At 39.6% G+C, this 15,783-nt stretch overlaps 1 protein-coding gene and 1 long non-coding RNA gene across 6 annotated transcripts in view; one reads left to right on the top strand and one right to left on the bottom strand.

Annotated features, from left to right (window-relative positions):
- The window catches only part of LOC135324943 (DNA excision repair protein ERCC-6-like 2), a 61,425-nt gene extending 56,738 nt beyond the window's left edge, over window positions 1-4,687 (bottom strand). For all 4 annotated transcript variants that reach the window (XM_064502100.1, XM_064502095.1, XM_064502097.1 and 1 more), the window contains exons 1-2: window positions 4,476-4,687; window positions 1,028-1,452 (exon numbers count right to left, since the gene is read on the bottom strand). In XM_064502100.1, coding sequence (XP_064358170.1) covers window positions 1,028-1,452; window positions 4,476-4,494 — 444 coding nt within the window. In that variant the 5' untranslated portion in view covers window positions 4,495-4,687. The remainder of the gene's footprint in view (window positions 1-1,027; window positions 1,453-4,475) is intronic.
- A 149-nt stretch (window positions 4,688-4,836) lies between these two features.
- The window catches only part of LOC135324945 (uncharacterized), a 45,417-nt gene continuing 34,470 nt past the window's right edge, over window positions 4,837-15,783 (top strand). For both annotated transcript variants that reach the window (XR_010386167.1, XR_010386166.1), the window contains exons 1-3: window positions 4,837-5,085; window positions 5,534-5,638; window positions 7,280-7,367. This is a non-coding gene — a long non-coding RNA (uncharacterized LOC135324945). The remainder of the gene's footprint in view (window positions 5,086-5,533; window positions 5,639-7,279; window positions 7,368-15,783) is intronic.

Below are 15,783 nucleotides of genomic sequence, written 5' to 3'. Positions count from 1 at the left end.
TGCTTATAGCAGGGCAGAGGTAAAGCTGTCAGCTGTGTTCCCCCTCCTGCCCCCCCAAAAAGGGCACCCAAAGCTTTCTGTCTCCACTGGTGGGAGGGAAAAGGCCAGCCAGGAGTGCAGAGCTGACAGAAAAATACCTGAGAAGAGTAGAGGTAAAAGAGCAGGAGAGCGGGAAACTTATCACATATAGGACAGCTAGGTGAGAAACAGGTATGTGGAAGAAAGGAGGAAAAAAACAAAAAAAAGCAGGCATTTTTATACATAATGCTTCATATAAACTGAAGCTAGGAGGCTGCTGCAAGTTTCCACATTTGATTTTGGTATCTTTTTTAATCCTTTCAAGAATAAGAAGAAAATTCAACAAAACGTAAAACCCCATGTGTCTTCCAGATCCTCCCTTTATGGAAGAATTATGCATCACAAATTTGTAACTAAAGCAAAGGCTGTGAAAGAGGTCAACTCTGCTGAGAAACCTTTGGTTCTTCCAGATAAAGCAGGAAGCAATCTTAAGGCCTTCATAGGAAACTAATTCAGTGAAATCATGATTTAAAAAAACAAAACAAAACAGTGTTTTTCTACTCGTCTCCATCTCAACTTTAGCTTGACAAGAAAGAGCCAGACAGCCAAAGCAAATCAAGCAAAAGTCCATCGAGAAACAGAAACACTGCAATGCAAAAGACTTCTAGAAAAGCGTCTCCCTCAGAACTCATGCTATAGTTTAAGACTGGAAAGGTTTGGCCAATTGACAAGCATACAGCACGTTTTCTGTAAGACTGTAAATGAGTTAACTGCTGCACAATTAATTTTAATTAACATTTATACATACTAGTATTTTCTAAACAAGTGAAATGAGCTTTTTCTTCACATGAACTGAACTACCTTCTCCATACTGTAACCTTTAAGAGCACAAATACTGCATTTCATAAATAAAACATTCTTCAAAAACATATTTTTCTTCTGCAAATTTGATATTGTGATTAAATAACCATCAGGTGAGAATTCCACAAGGGAATTCCATAAAACATACCTGTATTGTTTTTCCAAGGCCCATGTCATCTCCAAGAATACACCCCCTTTTATTAGCATAGTGTCCATACAGGAATTGGGCTCCTTCCCTTTGATAATCACGCAGATATCTGTTAATTGTATATGGGATACAATCCCCATTGTCAGATAATTTAAAAGCAACTGCAGGAGATGGAAGATTTTGGTCAGGAAAATTAGGCTTTTCCAGATCATCATCATCAAATATTAAGTTTTTCCAGGGATCTTTACTGGATTTGACTCTATGAAGTTTAGTTATTAGTATTTTCCTTTCTTCAGACTCCAAGAATGATACAACAGCAAATGATTTCCCATTCTTGTCCTTTTCAATAGACTTTACTGTTCCTTCATAAAGTTTCTCATTTTCAAGACAAGGGGCGAGGCATTTATCTCCAATGTGCCATCTATCTATGGGAAAAACAAACAAATAGAAAGTACAGTGAAAACCTGCCCAAATGTACAAAGTATTTCATTTTGTCACGCTATTCAGACTATTTAACACACATTTATTTAACAAAATGCACACAACATAAAATACAAGATTTTACTGAAGGAAGCACTAGACCTATGGTATTGGTTACAATTTAGAACCAAATCCTGAGCAACATATAAAATTACAGTTTGTTAAAACAGTGCTACTTTACAAACATCTGAAAGCCTGTATTAAAGAATCTGAGGTAGAAAACAAACTCTGATACATTAAGTTACTCCATGAAGATTGCCCTTGAGCTCACACAAACAAGCATGGATATGGTGATGCCTGCAGGTTTAGAGTCCAATCAGCAAACCAGGTGGCTTGGTCAAAACAACCTTCTATATTATATGCACTTTTGATCTACATGCATCTAGTACTGTAGCTTTAATAAATTATTTTACAAATGTAATTGAGCATGAAAACATCACCTTTCTCCTAAGGAAGTCTAGCACAGGTAAAAAGAGATGGCTTCTGGAACAACAGAGGTGTGATTTAAAAACATACAGTAGCATAGCATTTGCCTACATTATTCATCAAAGTGGCTAATCACTCAATAAATTTCTTACATAGCAGTCAGGTCTGGAGCTGTAACATCTGTTCCTCTATATCTTCTGAGTACAGCCTCAATACAGCACAACAAATATTAACAACAGATTAATAAAGAAACAGGTCATTGTCAGCTATCTCATTTTTACATTTCACATACAAAGACAACTTTTTAAATAGTAAATGCTGCTAACAGGGGTTGGAAAGAGGAGGATAAGAACAACAGCACATCAAAGCTTGAAGAACACATCAAATTAACAAGGAAACATCCAACAAAGTACCCTTATTAGAAAATAAGGCTTTTGCTCTTTATAGTAAAAGGAGAAAGACCTAGGAAATGACAGTTGCATAGGAAGTTTTCCAACTTGAACTGAGGCAGCGTTCTTGTCTTTTTGAGTATGTGGAAACCATTCTCAGCCTTCTTGTACTGAGCTTTCCCAAACCAAAGAAACTGATATGGATATAGAAAAACTCTTCTAAAATTTTCCAGGCTTAAGCTAGTTTTAGTTCTGTAGATTTCCTGAGCCAGGTGTGGTTGTCTATTTAGTAATCTCCAGGAGATCTCTCTTCCAAGTACCTGTTCCATTCCCCCTTCAACACATGCAGATTTCTTGCACTCAATGTCTTTTGAATAAGAGTTTCACAGGTCTGCTCTCTATTGCTTGACTAACTTTTACCTGCTATAAACTTGGATTCTACAAGCTAAACTGAGCACTATTAATGAGATCATAACCCATTCATTTCTATATAGGGGCTCCATATCACACATGATTTTGTGGATCTTTTTCAGAACACCTCCACATCAACCTTGTTCAGGCTGAGAAGTCCCACCCCACAGCTTGATCCCTGTAGGTAAGTTGCTCTCCATACCTTTGGCCATTCTTGCCGATCTTCACTGAAGCTTGCAATTCTAATGCATCTTTTTGAGATGAAGGATGCAGAAGTACAGACAGTATTCAACAAATAGTATGCAACCAATCTCTGAAATTTTAAGGCATTTCTGCTGTCTCATATGCCTGCCCATGAGCTACTGCCAATAGTATCTAAAACTTTGTGCGATTGCTCAAAATTAGGAAGCAAAGCTGATAAAATGAAACCAGCTATATACAGCATGCTGTTAAATTTGCAAAACAAAATTTAAAATGAGAGAATTTCCGTAACTACTTTCTTTTACAGTCATATCTAAAGTGACATGTAACAAAATAGTCTTAAAATATAAAGAAGCCTCAAAGCCTCAAGTTAAAACTATGATTAAAGAGTATAGTACCTTTGTTTTTAACTAAGCATTTACTTAAGTGTTATGGCCTTGCATATAACTTGTTAGAATTTGAGTTTGAGGTGCAAAGCACAGTGAATGGTACCAGCCATAGTTTCAGCAATACTGAATTCCAAACTTAGTAAGAAATAAGGCATACAATGAGAAAAAGTGAAAGAATGGCAAAGCAAAGGTAATAAGGCTGCAACTGCAGCAATATCACCCAAAGCAATGGCATACAAGCCGAAGCAAGAATTGGTACTTTAATGAGGCCAATTCACAAACTTTTTGCGAACCACAACAATTATCTACATAGAGTTCTGGCTTTAGAAATGAAGAAGTTTATCCTAGCATGACTTTCTAGAGTGGATATACCAACATGATTTAGCACGCTTGCCATCAATGCTAAAAACTGATGTTTAAAATGCCCGGCTATGTTCACCATGCTACAACACCTGGAAAAAGTGCCATATTGACTGTTCTAAATCACGTTGATAGTGCCCTGCTGTCAGACACTAGCTCGCTCTAACCACTGCTCCTATGTAAAATAAGCAAAATGACGATCAATACTTTATAACTACTGAGGTTTGACCGCTTACAGCATGAAGTTTGTTTTCATCCCCAAATAAAAAACAGCCTATAAAAACAAAATTCAAGCATGCTATAGAGTAAAAAATTTCTTTTATTACATTACCAAGTTTAAATACAAAATTGTTAAACAAAAAACGCTAACACAATTCAAAATGTTTTCTCCCCAAAAACACCGAAGCAGGATCTTTCAAATTCGCTTCAACACGTTTCCACTTTTACCCAAAAAACAAATTCAAAACGAACATTTGTTACAAGTAGGCCTGATTTGAAAAAGAGTTTTCTCACTGCAAGCTCCTCTGACATACACACACCATCGTGCTTCTCATATTTAGACAGTTCAGCTTTTCTGCTGGGCAAGGCCCCACGGCGCTTTGGCACTGAGATGCGCGTACAAGCAACTGTCAGGCCACAGGCCCTCCCTTCCCCGGGGGAGCGCCTCGAAGCGCCCGCACCAAGCGCCCGGTAACTCCCGCCCCCGCCCTTATCAGCCACGCTTTTGCCCCCACCCCTACAAGCAACCAAGAGCTGCGCGCCGCGCCGGACGCCCAAGCGGAAGACGCTTACCTGGGCCGTCATCGCACATTTTAACCTAGGGCCCCGCGCAGCGCGGCGCAGCCTGCGCATTCGGGCGCTGCGGCGGAGCGCGGCGCGCTGCAGGCCTGGCACCTGAACGAGCCGTTAACGGGCCCGGTCGCCTCCCCGCCCGCGCTGCCCGCCGGGCGCGGTGCCGCGGCAGAGAGCCAAGGAAGCCTCGCTGAGCGCCCCGCAGCCGCCCCCGGGCGACATTGTAGGGCGCTTCGGGACGGAAAAGCTGCCGCCGCCGGTAACGGCAGGTGCGGGCCCCCCCCGCCCACAGGCCGATGCCCCCGCTCGGCCCTGCCCCCACTTCCCGGGCGTTGGAGGCTCGGCTCGCAAGGTGCTGGTGGGGGGGGAGGGGTTATCGCGAGAAGAGCCGCCCCGCGGGATTTTTTTCTTAAAGGAGCCGCCGTGAAACGGCAGGCGGCAGCGCGGGGGCGTCTCGCGAGGCTTGCGGATGTTCCCGCGCGCGGCGCAGGCGTTGGGCCGTTAGAGCGCGAGGGAAGCCGTTGGGCGTCTGAGGCGCCATGAGCGGCGGTGAGGGCAGGCGCTACCCGGGCCGGCGCTGTCGTGTTTACTAACGTTTCACAGCCAACAGGTAGTAGTGCTGCTGTGCAGGACACTCGGGGTGCTTGGCCTGAGAGTGGCCGTAACTCTGGGTGCTGGTGGGCAAAGTCCAGTTTGGGATCAGGGATAATGGATGACGGGGCTATGCGATCCTATACCACGGTACAAACACAAAATTAAATACGTTTCTGTACAGCAGTGTGCAGAGGTGGAATCTACTGTGAGTAATGCTGTCGTGCAAGTTTACAAGAAGCAAAAAATACACCATCATGTGAACCTAGCCCAGTGGGGCGTGATTACTCAAGGTGGAATTTAATCAGGCCACTTTCAGCTGTTGCTACAGTTTCCACATATCTTCAAGGCTGTCAGCTCTCTTATAATTTGTTTTAAACATACTGAAGTCTGCAGATTTTTTCTTTTCCTGAAAAGCTAAATTTTCATCCTGAAGCTGATGACAGCATTTCTTTTATTATTAACAGAACTGGCTGGGTTGGACCGCTGTTCACAAACTGATCTCAACCCTTCCGATCAGCGAAAAGTCAAGCAAGTAGGACATCCCCTTTCAACAGAGATTTAGATTCAGAGTAAGTTGTGTTTTGCACATGTATTTTACTCCAGAACTGGGTGATGACTTGCTTCTACATAGTGTGTAAAATTCGAAACTAACAAGGGAAACGGAGATAAACGTTTACTGTCTACGGCTTCCTGAGCCATTTTAAAATAGAGAACACTGAACAATTTTTTTCCAGTTGCTTGTACCAGTTTCAGAGCACTGAGCACTAACTTTCAAAAGAGATAACCCAGTAACTGATTTTTGTCTCTTTCTTCCTAAATAATGAATTATAAGTTTACTGTGAGGTAGTCTAAACAGCTTTTTTTATATTTTATTTTTCTGTAGGTTAAAAATATCTCTATACCAAATTAGACAATTTTTGAAATGTCAGTAATAAACACTGAGAAACAGAACAGTAGTTACCAGCTTACGGATAGGCTGGAGCTCATGCTACTGGTTCATAACATTGGATGAAACAGTATAGGCTGATAGAAAGGCATAAAGGGAGGCAGCTGATAAAATATTTAGTTTTGTTAGTTCCTTCTTACTGGTCCCAATGTCTTAAAAGTGATCTCCAAAGAAATATAATGACAGGACCTGTCATATGACACAAACCAGGTCACTGGCAGATCCAGGAACAGGACACAGAGTCTTCAGAAATCCAGGCTGCACTGAATTCCTGAATTCAATAGCAAACCTACCAATTTCAGAGGAGGAACAGTTCATGTCAGGTCTCTTAATTTCTACTGTAGTGTTCTAACCAGACAGCAGTGGTTCTTTTCACATCACTGGGGGATTAGTTGCTTGTGTTAAACTCCTTGCTCGTGGCATAATGTGTTAGAAGGTCTAAGAATGAAGGAATCTGAGTGTAATGTGAGATAAAGTCCACCCAGTTTTTTTTTTTCAGAAAGTGCTAAATGTAAAAGTGGAAAAAAATTGGTAAAGCTTCCACAAGAGTTAATCAATAAATGAATATGGAATGGCATGGAATTTCTCTACCCTTAAAATTCAATCTAAACAAAAAAACCCTTCTAAGTCTCAGAAGTATATTCTGGATAGTGAAAGTCATGCAAACACTATATGTAGTCTCCAAAAGAAGTTAATTAAAGAAGTTATTTAATAAATTATTTCAAACCTTTTAAAGCAAGTTAATTTAACAGGCAGACTGTTCCCTTATTTAAAGAAGACTGTGATTTACTTAATATAATCTACAAATCCTGTTACTGTGTCATAAATTGGTTATTGACTAATTTTATCCAGGCTGGTTTAAGCTGCTGAAAAGAGAGAGTAGTGTATTGTGTAGTTTTAAGAGAACCTAATATCCGCAAGGAGGTTGTAATCAGCTTTAGACATAATCCTATGCTACTCTACTTGTATCGTCTTGTACTCCGAGCATATAGTCAAATGAATGCCTGAAAGCTGTTGAGTTTGCAGAGACTTTTTTCTCTCAAAAATAGTTAGCATGCTCCAAAAAAGATTAGCATTGTATTTGATGGCACGTTCAAACATCAAGCCCCAAAGCAGGGATGAGATCTTGTGATAAATGCCCACCTTAATGTTAAATATTTTCTTTTTATTTACTGGGCAATGCTACTTGCTAGTTCTTTCTACCAGTGTTCTCGATAAAGTGCCAGATTACTCACCTATTTTTTTTTATTTTTCTTGCTTCTAGACTTTAGTCTGCATCTCAGCCTGAAATACAAGACAACAACTAGCTTTTGGCAAATGCCATAAAAGCAGCCCTTGGGACCGAGCTAGAGGTAATTATGTGGCATCTTGATGTATACTAAATATCCTGTAACTGAATTTCTTCCCACTGCAGCCTTTATCTGTAGCAAAATCTAGAGCAAGAAAGGGGATCTAAAGTTATTCTCTAAGAAGAAATTATAATAGTAAACAAGCAGGAATAATAGTTGATGGAATGTGTAACTGTGGTACTCGGATACAGAGCAGTCTTACAATTTGTATTATCAAGAGGAAAGATGAGTAAGTTATGGTAAATTTTATACCTTACATGCAACAAGATCTAGCTTTTGAGGGTAAGACTTAAGTGATAGAGGCCCAGTTTCCTCAAGAGTCTCATGTCTGTCCATTATCAGAAGAGCTTAACTGGATGCAGTAACACCTCACAAATTATAAACCCAATAATTAATAACCATCTTATTCTTACCAAAAAAAATCCACCCCTTCCAAGACATCTGGCCAGCTTGCCTCATATGTCAGTAGCAATTTAATAGAATGTTACAGGAAAGGCCTAAGTTCCCACATTCTTACTATTTTGAAAAACACATAAATGTACTTTTAATAGTACAATATTAACTAGTTTCAGTAATGAAAATTAGGCATAGATTTGTAAATATCATGCAAGATCCATTTTTAAAGCAACATTGATTACGTTTTTGATGCAGAATACATCAGTTTGTGACGAATCTCTGTCATTGTTACTGATTATCTGATAATTTCAATTGATTTAATGACATTTTGGGGGGGGGATTAAGCACTAGAGAAAAAAGCCTGGACCCTTGGTGTATCTGCAGTAGAACTGGGTACAATGAAGATATATGGGTCTGTGTGCCTGCTCTGAGAGTAGTGAGCACTTCTGCAGCCACAAGCAACATTAAGTTGCTTCTGTAAGTTGTCTTTGCTGTTAGCCAGAATTTGGTTCTGACTGAAATTGATGAAAGATGGATTGTGTTTGATTAACCAGTTCTATCAGACTAATGGGAGAGTAGCTAGCATCAAAGCACTAATACAGTTTCTGGAACAATAAACTATGTGAACATCAGGCACCACATATATTGGGGGAGGTTGTTTAAAAAGTGAATGTAATATAGTACCAATAAATTATGTTGTTTTAAAAATATACATGCAATCATGTACTTTACTACGTTCATTCAAAAGGAATGTGCCAAGAACCATACTCTCATAAAACCAAAGCTGCAAACAGGATGACATTTCAGATTTTAAAAACTTGGCAAAATAAACACAGTGTAACTCCATGATGACCTCAGATACTTAATACACCTCGGTCCTCAGAGCATCTTAGAAAAATCAGCAAGAGTATAGGCTGTTCTTCTAAGGCAGACTTTTACACTGAGTTGTACTTGAAGATAAATGTGTGTTTATACCACAAAGTGTTTATTTAACTGATATTATGTTGCATTTGATTCTTCTGGAGATATTTGTGTTTAATAAAGACTCTTTCCTGCAGAGTACAGCTGTTATTTTACTGTCACAAATACAGTTTTATGACTTCACAATAGAATGAAATAAGAAACAGATTAAATTCTTGCTTAAACACTCTAATTTTTCTAATAAGCAAACAGGGAATAAAATTCTGCCTGCACTCTAAGGATCTCATTCTGCTTTTAAGTCAGTGGTAAGATCTCAGTGGATTAGCTGGAGGCAGAATTGTACTTCAAAATCCCACTGAAGTCACTAGAATGAGTCTCCGTTACATTCTTGTAAAGCTTCCCTTCAAGAGGGACAAGAAAGGGAGGAAGGCACTGTTAACCGGAACAGTTGGTTAGCTTTTTGCCAACAGAGAGTTTTCCTCTGCCATTACAGTTCTTCCAGTAAATTACAAGCAGCCTCTGTATCTTTTGCCACTTCGAAAAAAAAAAGCTAGAACACAAGAGAGAAGCTGGTCCATGGAGATTAGGACTTCTCTCCTGCAGTACCCTTATAGGACCTGGCCCATAATGGAAATGTTTTCAGAGTCCAGTGAATTGATTTACTTCTGTCATGTATCTTTAAAAGTTTTTAGAAAATAGAAGTCCTTCTTTCAGGAATTATTTCTAGCTCAAGTTAGAAGTTATTTGCTGGGCTGTCTAAAATATCTCTCACCATGTTTCTGCATAGAAAGATTTGTAAAAAGATTTCATTTTGAAGAACTGTTGCCATTGCTGATAAGTTCAAATATTTATCCAAACTCCATAGGAAAATTTGAACTCTACTCATATTTGACTTAGTTTAGATTTCGTAAGAGGAGTGTTAGACTCAGATAACAGCCAAAATGAATAGGATAATGGGGATAAGCACTTTTTAAAGATGTGCTATATCCCTGAAAGCATTTCAGACGTAACATTGTGGCCTTCCTGTTCACTCTGCTTCGACAGAGAGGGGAGATAAATTAACTGATGTGCATCTAAAAGGGGCAGCTTAGTTACATTTACAGCAACCTTCGTGTCAGCATATCTGAAAACAAAGCAAGTTAGTGAGCCTCAAATGCAGTGAGCATTTGCAGACCTCACTGAAACCCATAGAAGGGACAGGCGCCTAGGACTGTTGAAAATGCAAGTCAGTTGTTTAGTAGTATACTAGAAGAAAGAAGAGGTTATTCAGTTCAGTGATATTGATGGCAGCATTAAAAGTGGTACAAAGAGGAACTGAGAACTTAGTTTTGTGATATACACTAAATTAAATGAACATTTTGGAAGGCCTTTTGTCTTTCCAGGCGTTCATTTGTCACAGTATTTTATGCGTTCCCCACTAATAATGTTCAAGAAATTCTCATACTTCGTGGAAATCAGCATGACTGGGTGCTCTGAAGTGCCTGTATGCTAACACACGCAACATAGGGAACAAACAGGAAGAGTTAGAGCCCTTATGTGCAGTTGCAGGGCTACCATCTCATCAGGATTACGGAAACATGGTGAGATAGCTCACCCACTGGAGTGCTGCTGTGGATGGACACAGGCTGTTTAGGAAGGACAGGCTGAGACAGTGAGGATGGGGATTGGCCCTTTGTGTGAGAGAGCAGTGGGGATGCATGGGACACTGCCTGGGGGTGGGTGAGGAGCCAGCTGAGAGCTTATGGGTTGGTATTAGAGGGCAGACCAACATGGGGACAACATTGTGGTGGATGTCTGCTACAGACCAACTGATTAGGAAGAAAAAGTAGATGAGCCCTTCTTCAGACAATTCCAAGAAGCCTCGCATTTGCAGGCCCTCCTCCTCCTCACAGGGGACTTTAACCACCCCAACAATTTTTTGGAAGAGCAGCACAGCAGGGCACAAGCAGTCCAGGAGGTTTCTGAGTACATTGATGATAACCTCCTGACATGGGTGATCGAGGAGCCAACAAAGGGAGATGCCCTGCTGTGCCTCATACTTGCAAACATGGAAGAACTGATCAGGAATGTGAAAGTTGTGGGAAGTCTTGGCTGTAGTGACCATGAAATCATGGAGTTCAGAATCCTGAGAGAAGGGAACAAGGCAAGTAGGATCACAGCCCTGGACCTCAAGAGAGCAGACTTTGGCCTGTTCAGGGGTCTGCTTGTAAGAATCCCATGGCACACAGGCCTGGAGAGAAGGGCCAAGGAGAGCTGGTTGATTTTCAAGGATCATTTCCTTTAAGTGCAAGAACCATTCATCTTGATGTGCAGAAAATGAAGCAAAGACAGCAGGAGGCCTGCATGGATCAGCAAGTTGCTCCTGACAAAATTCAAACATAAAAAGGAAGTGTGCAAGAGTGGAAGCAGGTCAGGTGACCCAGGAGGAGTTTACAGTCTGAACATGCTGAGAGAGGATTAGAAAATCAAAGTCCACCTTGAGTTGAATCATCTCTGTCTTCACTGGTAAGGTTTTTCTTCAGGAATCCCAGACACCTGAGACCTATGGGGAAGTCGAGGGCAAGGAAGACTTAGTGTTAGCCGAGGAGGATCATTAGGGAACTTTTAAACAAACTGGACATACAGAATTTCATGGAAACTGATGCGATGCCCTTACCTTAAGGAGCAATCCTAAGGGAGCTGGCCAGTGTCATTGTCATTATGAGGCCACTCTCGATTATCTTTGAAAAGTCAGGGTGATTGGTGGATGTTCCAGAGGACTGGAAAAAAGCAAATGTCGCTCTTATCTTAAAGAAGGGCAAAAAGGAGGATCCAGAGAAGTACAGGCCAGTCAGCCTTCCTTCCATCGCTGGGAAAGTGATGGAGCAACTCCTCCTGGAAGCCATTTCCAAACATAATAAGGACAAGAAGGTGACAGGGAGTCATCAGCATGGATTTAGGAAGGGGAAATCGTGCCTGACCATCCCAATAGCCTTCTACAATGAAATGACTGTCTGTGTGGATGAGGGGAGAGCAGTGGATGTTGCTTATCTTGACTTCAGCAAGGCTTTCAACTCTGTCTCCCATAACATTCTCACAGACAAACTGGTGAAGTATGGACTAGATAAATGGACAGTGAGATGGACTGAAAACTGTCTGAACTGCCAGGCTTAAAGGCATTATGATCAGCAGCACAAAGTCCTGTTGTAGTGCAGTCCCTAGTGATATACACTGGGGTCAATACTGAGGCCAGTGCTGGCCAGAACATTTTCTTTCATGACCTAGATGATGGGACAGAATGCACCCTCAGCAAGTTTGCAGATGATACAAAATTGGGAGAAGTGGTTGATACACCAGGAGTTGTTCTGGCATTCAAGAGGGACCACAACTGGCTGGCGAAATGGGCAAACAGGAATCTCATGATTTAGTTACAAGATCTTCAAGTCATTTTTCTCTCTTCTGTCCTCAGTAGTAAAAGTAAAAGCCTGGAAATGCTAACTAAGCATGACTGGGAATGCTGCACAACACTTTAGCAATAAAAAATAGATAATGTTTCAAGAGTTTAAATCAGTTAGATATACCTCGTATTGTCAATTCATTCTCTCTCAGAAATAGGCTGCATGGTCCTAAATCTTCCTAAACTCTTAGAAGCCAGGATAGTATAATTCTTATTACGTGTTGCAAAATTGTCCTTTAAAGTTCATCTGCCAGATGATGTGTTATTTAGATTGAATAAACCTGAGAGACTGATTCCACAACTGTTGCACAGTATTGATGCGTTTCCCTAGAGTGTCTGGTTAAAGGGTGACTTGACAAAAATGTAAAGTTTTGTCCTTAAATAAATATTGTATATAAATGGATCATGTCAGGAACACTCACATTTCATGATTGCCTGGAGTGGGAACTGGATAATAAAACTTGTCAGCTCCATTGGATTTGTAACAGGTATTTGTGTAGAAGAGTTCTGAATGTTTCAGAAAAATATGCGAAAGTTTGAAAGACTTGTGGACCAGTCTCAGTCATGCACTGGGCATGACTGAGACCAAATAGCAGAATTGTTCTTCAGAGGATCTTTTATTGTGTTACACATTTCATTTAACAAATAAAAATTATTTCAGAAATGGAACAGAGCTTTCCATTAGGAATAATAGTCATAGAAGTGGTTTATGGAGATTACAGCTGAGTTTGGTTCCAGTAATCCCTTTTTCCCTTCAGGAAAAAATAAAAAAAATTTCCTTCCTCCAGCTTAAATTCAATTTCTTGAGTTTTGACTGACACCAAAACATGAAAGGAAATAATTAAAAGCAGTGCACCCACATAAAAAGAGGGGGAAAGACACAGGTTTTTGTTTACTTTTTCTTGGTAGCTGATGACTAACTGTCCTCGATGGCTAAGAGAGTCACGATTCTAAGGCCTTCTTAACAGCAGATAAGATGTAAATATGATCTGGTATGAAAGGCCGGACATGCATCTTTCTTGTGTAAAATCATAAAACCTGGAATGCACAACTCTTGTAAATGGCTGTCTGACTTAATCCTCAGGTCAAACCTAGCCAAAATATCACTAATCAAATAAAACTGTAAGGTTGCCTTGGAAATGTGATGCCACCTGTGATTTGCTAGGGTCCTGTGATGATCAAAAATAAAGGAAAACTGTATTAGCTTAAAGATAAAACTTTTTTTTTTCTTTCTGGCTTATTTTAAGCAATTTACCTCATTAATTGTGTTAGTCATAACCTGATGTGTTACTTTTTTTAAGGAAACGTGCAAACATACACACTACCAAAAACACCATTGTAGAAAGCAACTCTGAAGCTCGGTTAAAAGATTTGACCCCTGCTTAAAGAAAAAAACATCCAGTTCCAACAATCTGAATAGAATGCAGTGCTTTCTACAAGTTATTTCTTGTGTTTCTTCTCAGTGTTATTCATACAACATGTCTAGCAAAATAGGGTAGCTTGATTAAGTGGCAGTATTTAGAAGAATGTTATAGCTGTGTACAAATGTGTTAAAGATGTAAACTAGAGCTAGCCACAAATAGTGGCTGTCAAACAATTCACTAGTCAGGTCCCACAAAGCAGGTAAGAATGCTGAGTGCTCATGTAGAAGGCAGGGATATTTTTGTTCTTGGGGGATTATTCTCCCAATGATGAAGTGAGCTAACCTCTTTTACTAGGAAGATCAGACTGCCATTAGTGCCAGAAACCACAAACGTCTGGGACCAGTATGTCAAGAGATTATTTCTGCTGAATCAGCTCTCTGTATAACAAATGGATTAAACTAGTAACCCAAAAACAGAGACATTTTATAACACAATGTGAAATTTACTACGAAGTTTATCTTTGATTTAGACAAATTCCTGATTCCCTTTCCAATGGTGACTGTTTTGTAAAAAAAACTGAAAGTTTTTGTAACACCAGCCACAGATCCATTACAACCGCAGTAAAACCACTGGTGGATTTGTTAGTCTTCCCTTACATATAAAACTGAAGATAAAATTGGAAAAATACCACGATATGGTTTCTGAAGCATCAAATGAGTTATTAAGGCAGTTATATTCAAAGTTAATTTAATTTAAAAGATTAATAAGAAATACATTGTATTTTAAATGAAGAAGTAAGTTGCCGTGCATGACTTTTATTGGGTTAATGTCACTTACATTGTTGTCAGGTACCTGATCACTGTGATACACAATTCTCTGTTAGTTTTATTCAAAATAAGATGTCATCTATCAGTTTGTACACATGCACGTACATGGATATGCTATGTCACTGCTACCCAAACAAGCTGAAACGCATTCCTACTTTATAATTAAAGCTGTTCAAAGACAAGTATCAACAAATAAAAGCTAAGTAAGTCGTATGCCATAGTAACTAAGCCTTACGGTCCAGATCAAACATAGATACCTTCCTCAGCTGTAAGCACGTCCTCAATTACTTTGAATCACACTGTTTTAGTTATTTTCTGTGCTTTAGCTTAGACAGTAAATTCTATGTTGATCCCAGATTTTTTTTTAGATGTAGCATATATTTATAAACCTCAAAAAGAAAGCATATATGATTAAAAAATTAATTACCCCCACTATCAAAAACATTTATGTTTTTTCTAGCTTGAATTTACCTCTAAAGTAGGCACTAAGCTTCCTTAAAGAAATTATTGAAACCAAGTAAAAAACAATCATTCACTCTTACTCTGAGATTGGATCCCATCCTTAAGAAGTTTTCCTCATTTTTAAATAGAGCAGATTTTTCTCTTTTGTGTAGTATTTGCTATCAAATTAGTTTAAAATCACGCTGGTTTTGCTAACACCTTTTAAGGAACAGACCAGGGTGAAAGAAGGGGAGCATTTATTGGATTTTGGAAGAATACTTTGTTTCTGAAGATGATTGCTTGCTGACTTTAAGTAGACTTGTAATCCAATTAGTTGCACTGTCACAGGACTGCATTGAGCAGTGGACCAGCCATCTTCAGCGTAGTGCTCTCTCACACAAAATGCTTCATTTCTCCTTCCCTAAACAAAGGAAATCCATGCTGTAAGTTTGGCTAATAAATAAAGCCAAAAGGAAAAAAAAAAACAACAGATAAGTACAAAAATACAGAGCATTTGATTTCTTCTGCTTTCTATACAGGCCTGCCAGAGTCTTCCGACAACATTTAAGATTGCCACCAGTCTAGCACTTACCAGCCCCTTTTTAAATTCAGCTGTTCCTTCCTGATCAGCCCTAAAGGCTGAATCTCTCCATATGGGTCCCCAGGTGTAAGTGAAGCATGAGTAATTGTCTCCCTAGGCCAATCATCAAATGTAGTCCACTGACTTTGACAAAATAAAAAGAACATGGAGAAAATCCAAACATGCAGTCACAGATATAAATAAAAGGGGAAAAATAGCAAAATAAATGTTCCCAGGAGCATTCTTCTCACAGCCACTCACTCATACTGCATGTCAAATTTGTTTCTTGAAAAATGGATTAACTTGTCACATACCCAGCTCTGTGTCTATAGGTTGTGAGGGAATAATTCTGTGTTAGACAGATATGAAGTTATCATGATTTCACTGATGTTTGTTATCTAACTACTACAACTACTGGGGCCATAAAAATAAATAGGTAACTTCAGCCACCAGA

The sequence above is a fragment of the Dromaius novaehollandiae genome, chromosome Z, assembly GCF_036370855.1.
Source record: "Dromaius novaehollandiae isolate bDroNov1 chromosome Z, bDroNov1.hap1, whole genome shotgun sequence".
NCBI classification, from domain to species: domain Eukaryota; kingdom Metazoa; phylum Chordata; class Aves; order Casuariiformes; family Dromaiidae; genus Dromaius; species Dromaius novaehollandiae.
Note: the sequence above shows the minus strand (reverse complement) of the source record. Positions and strands in the feature narration are given on the sequence as shown.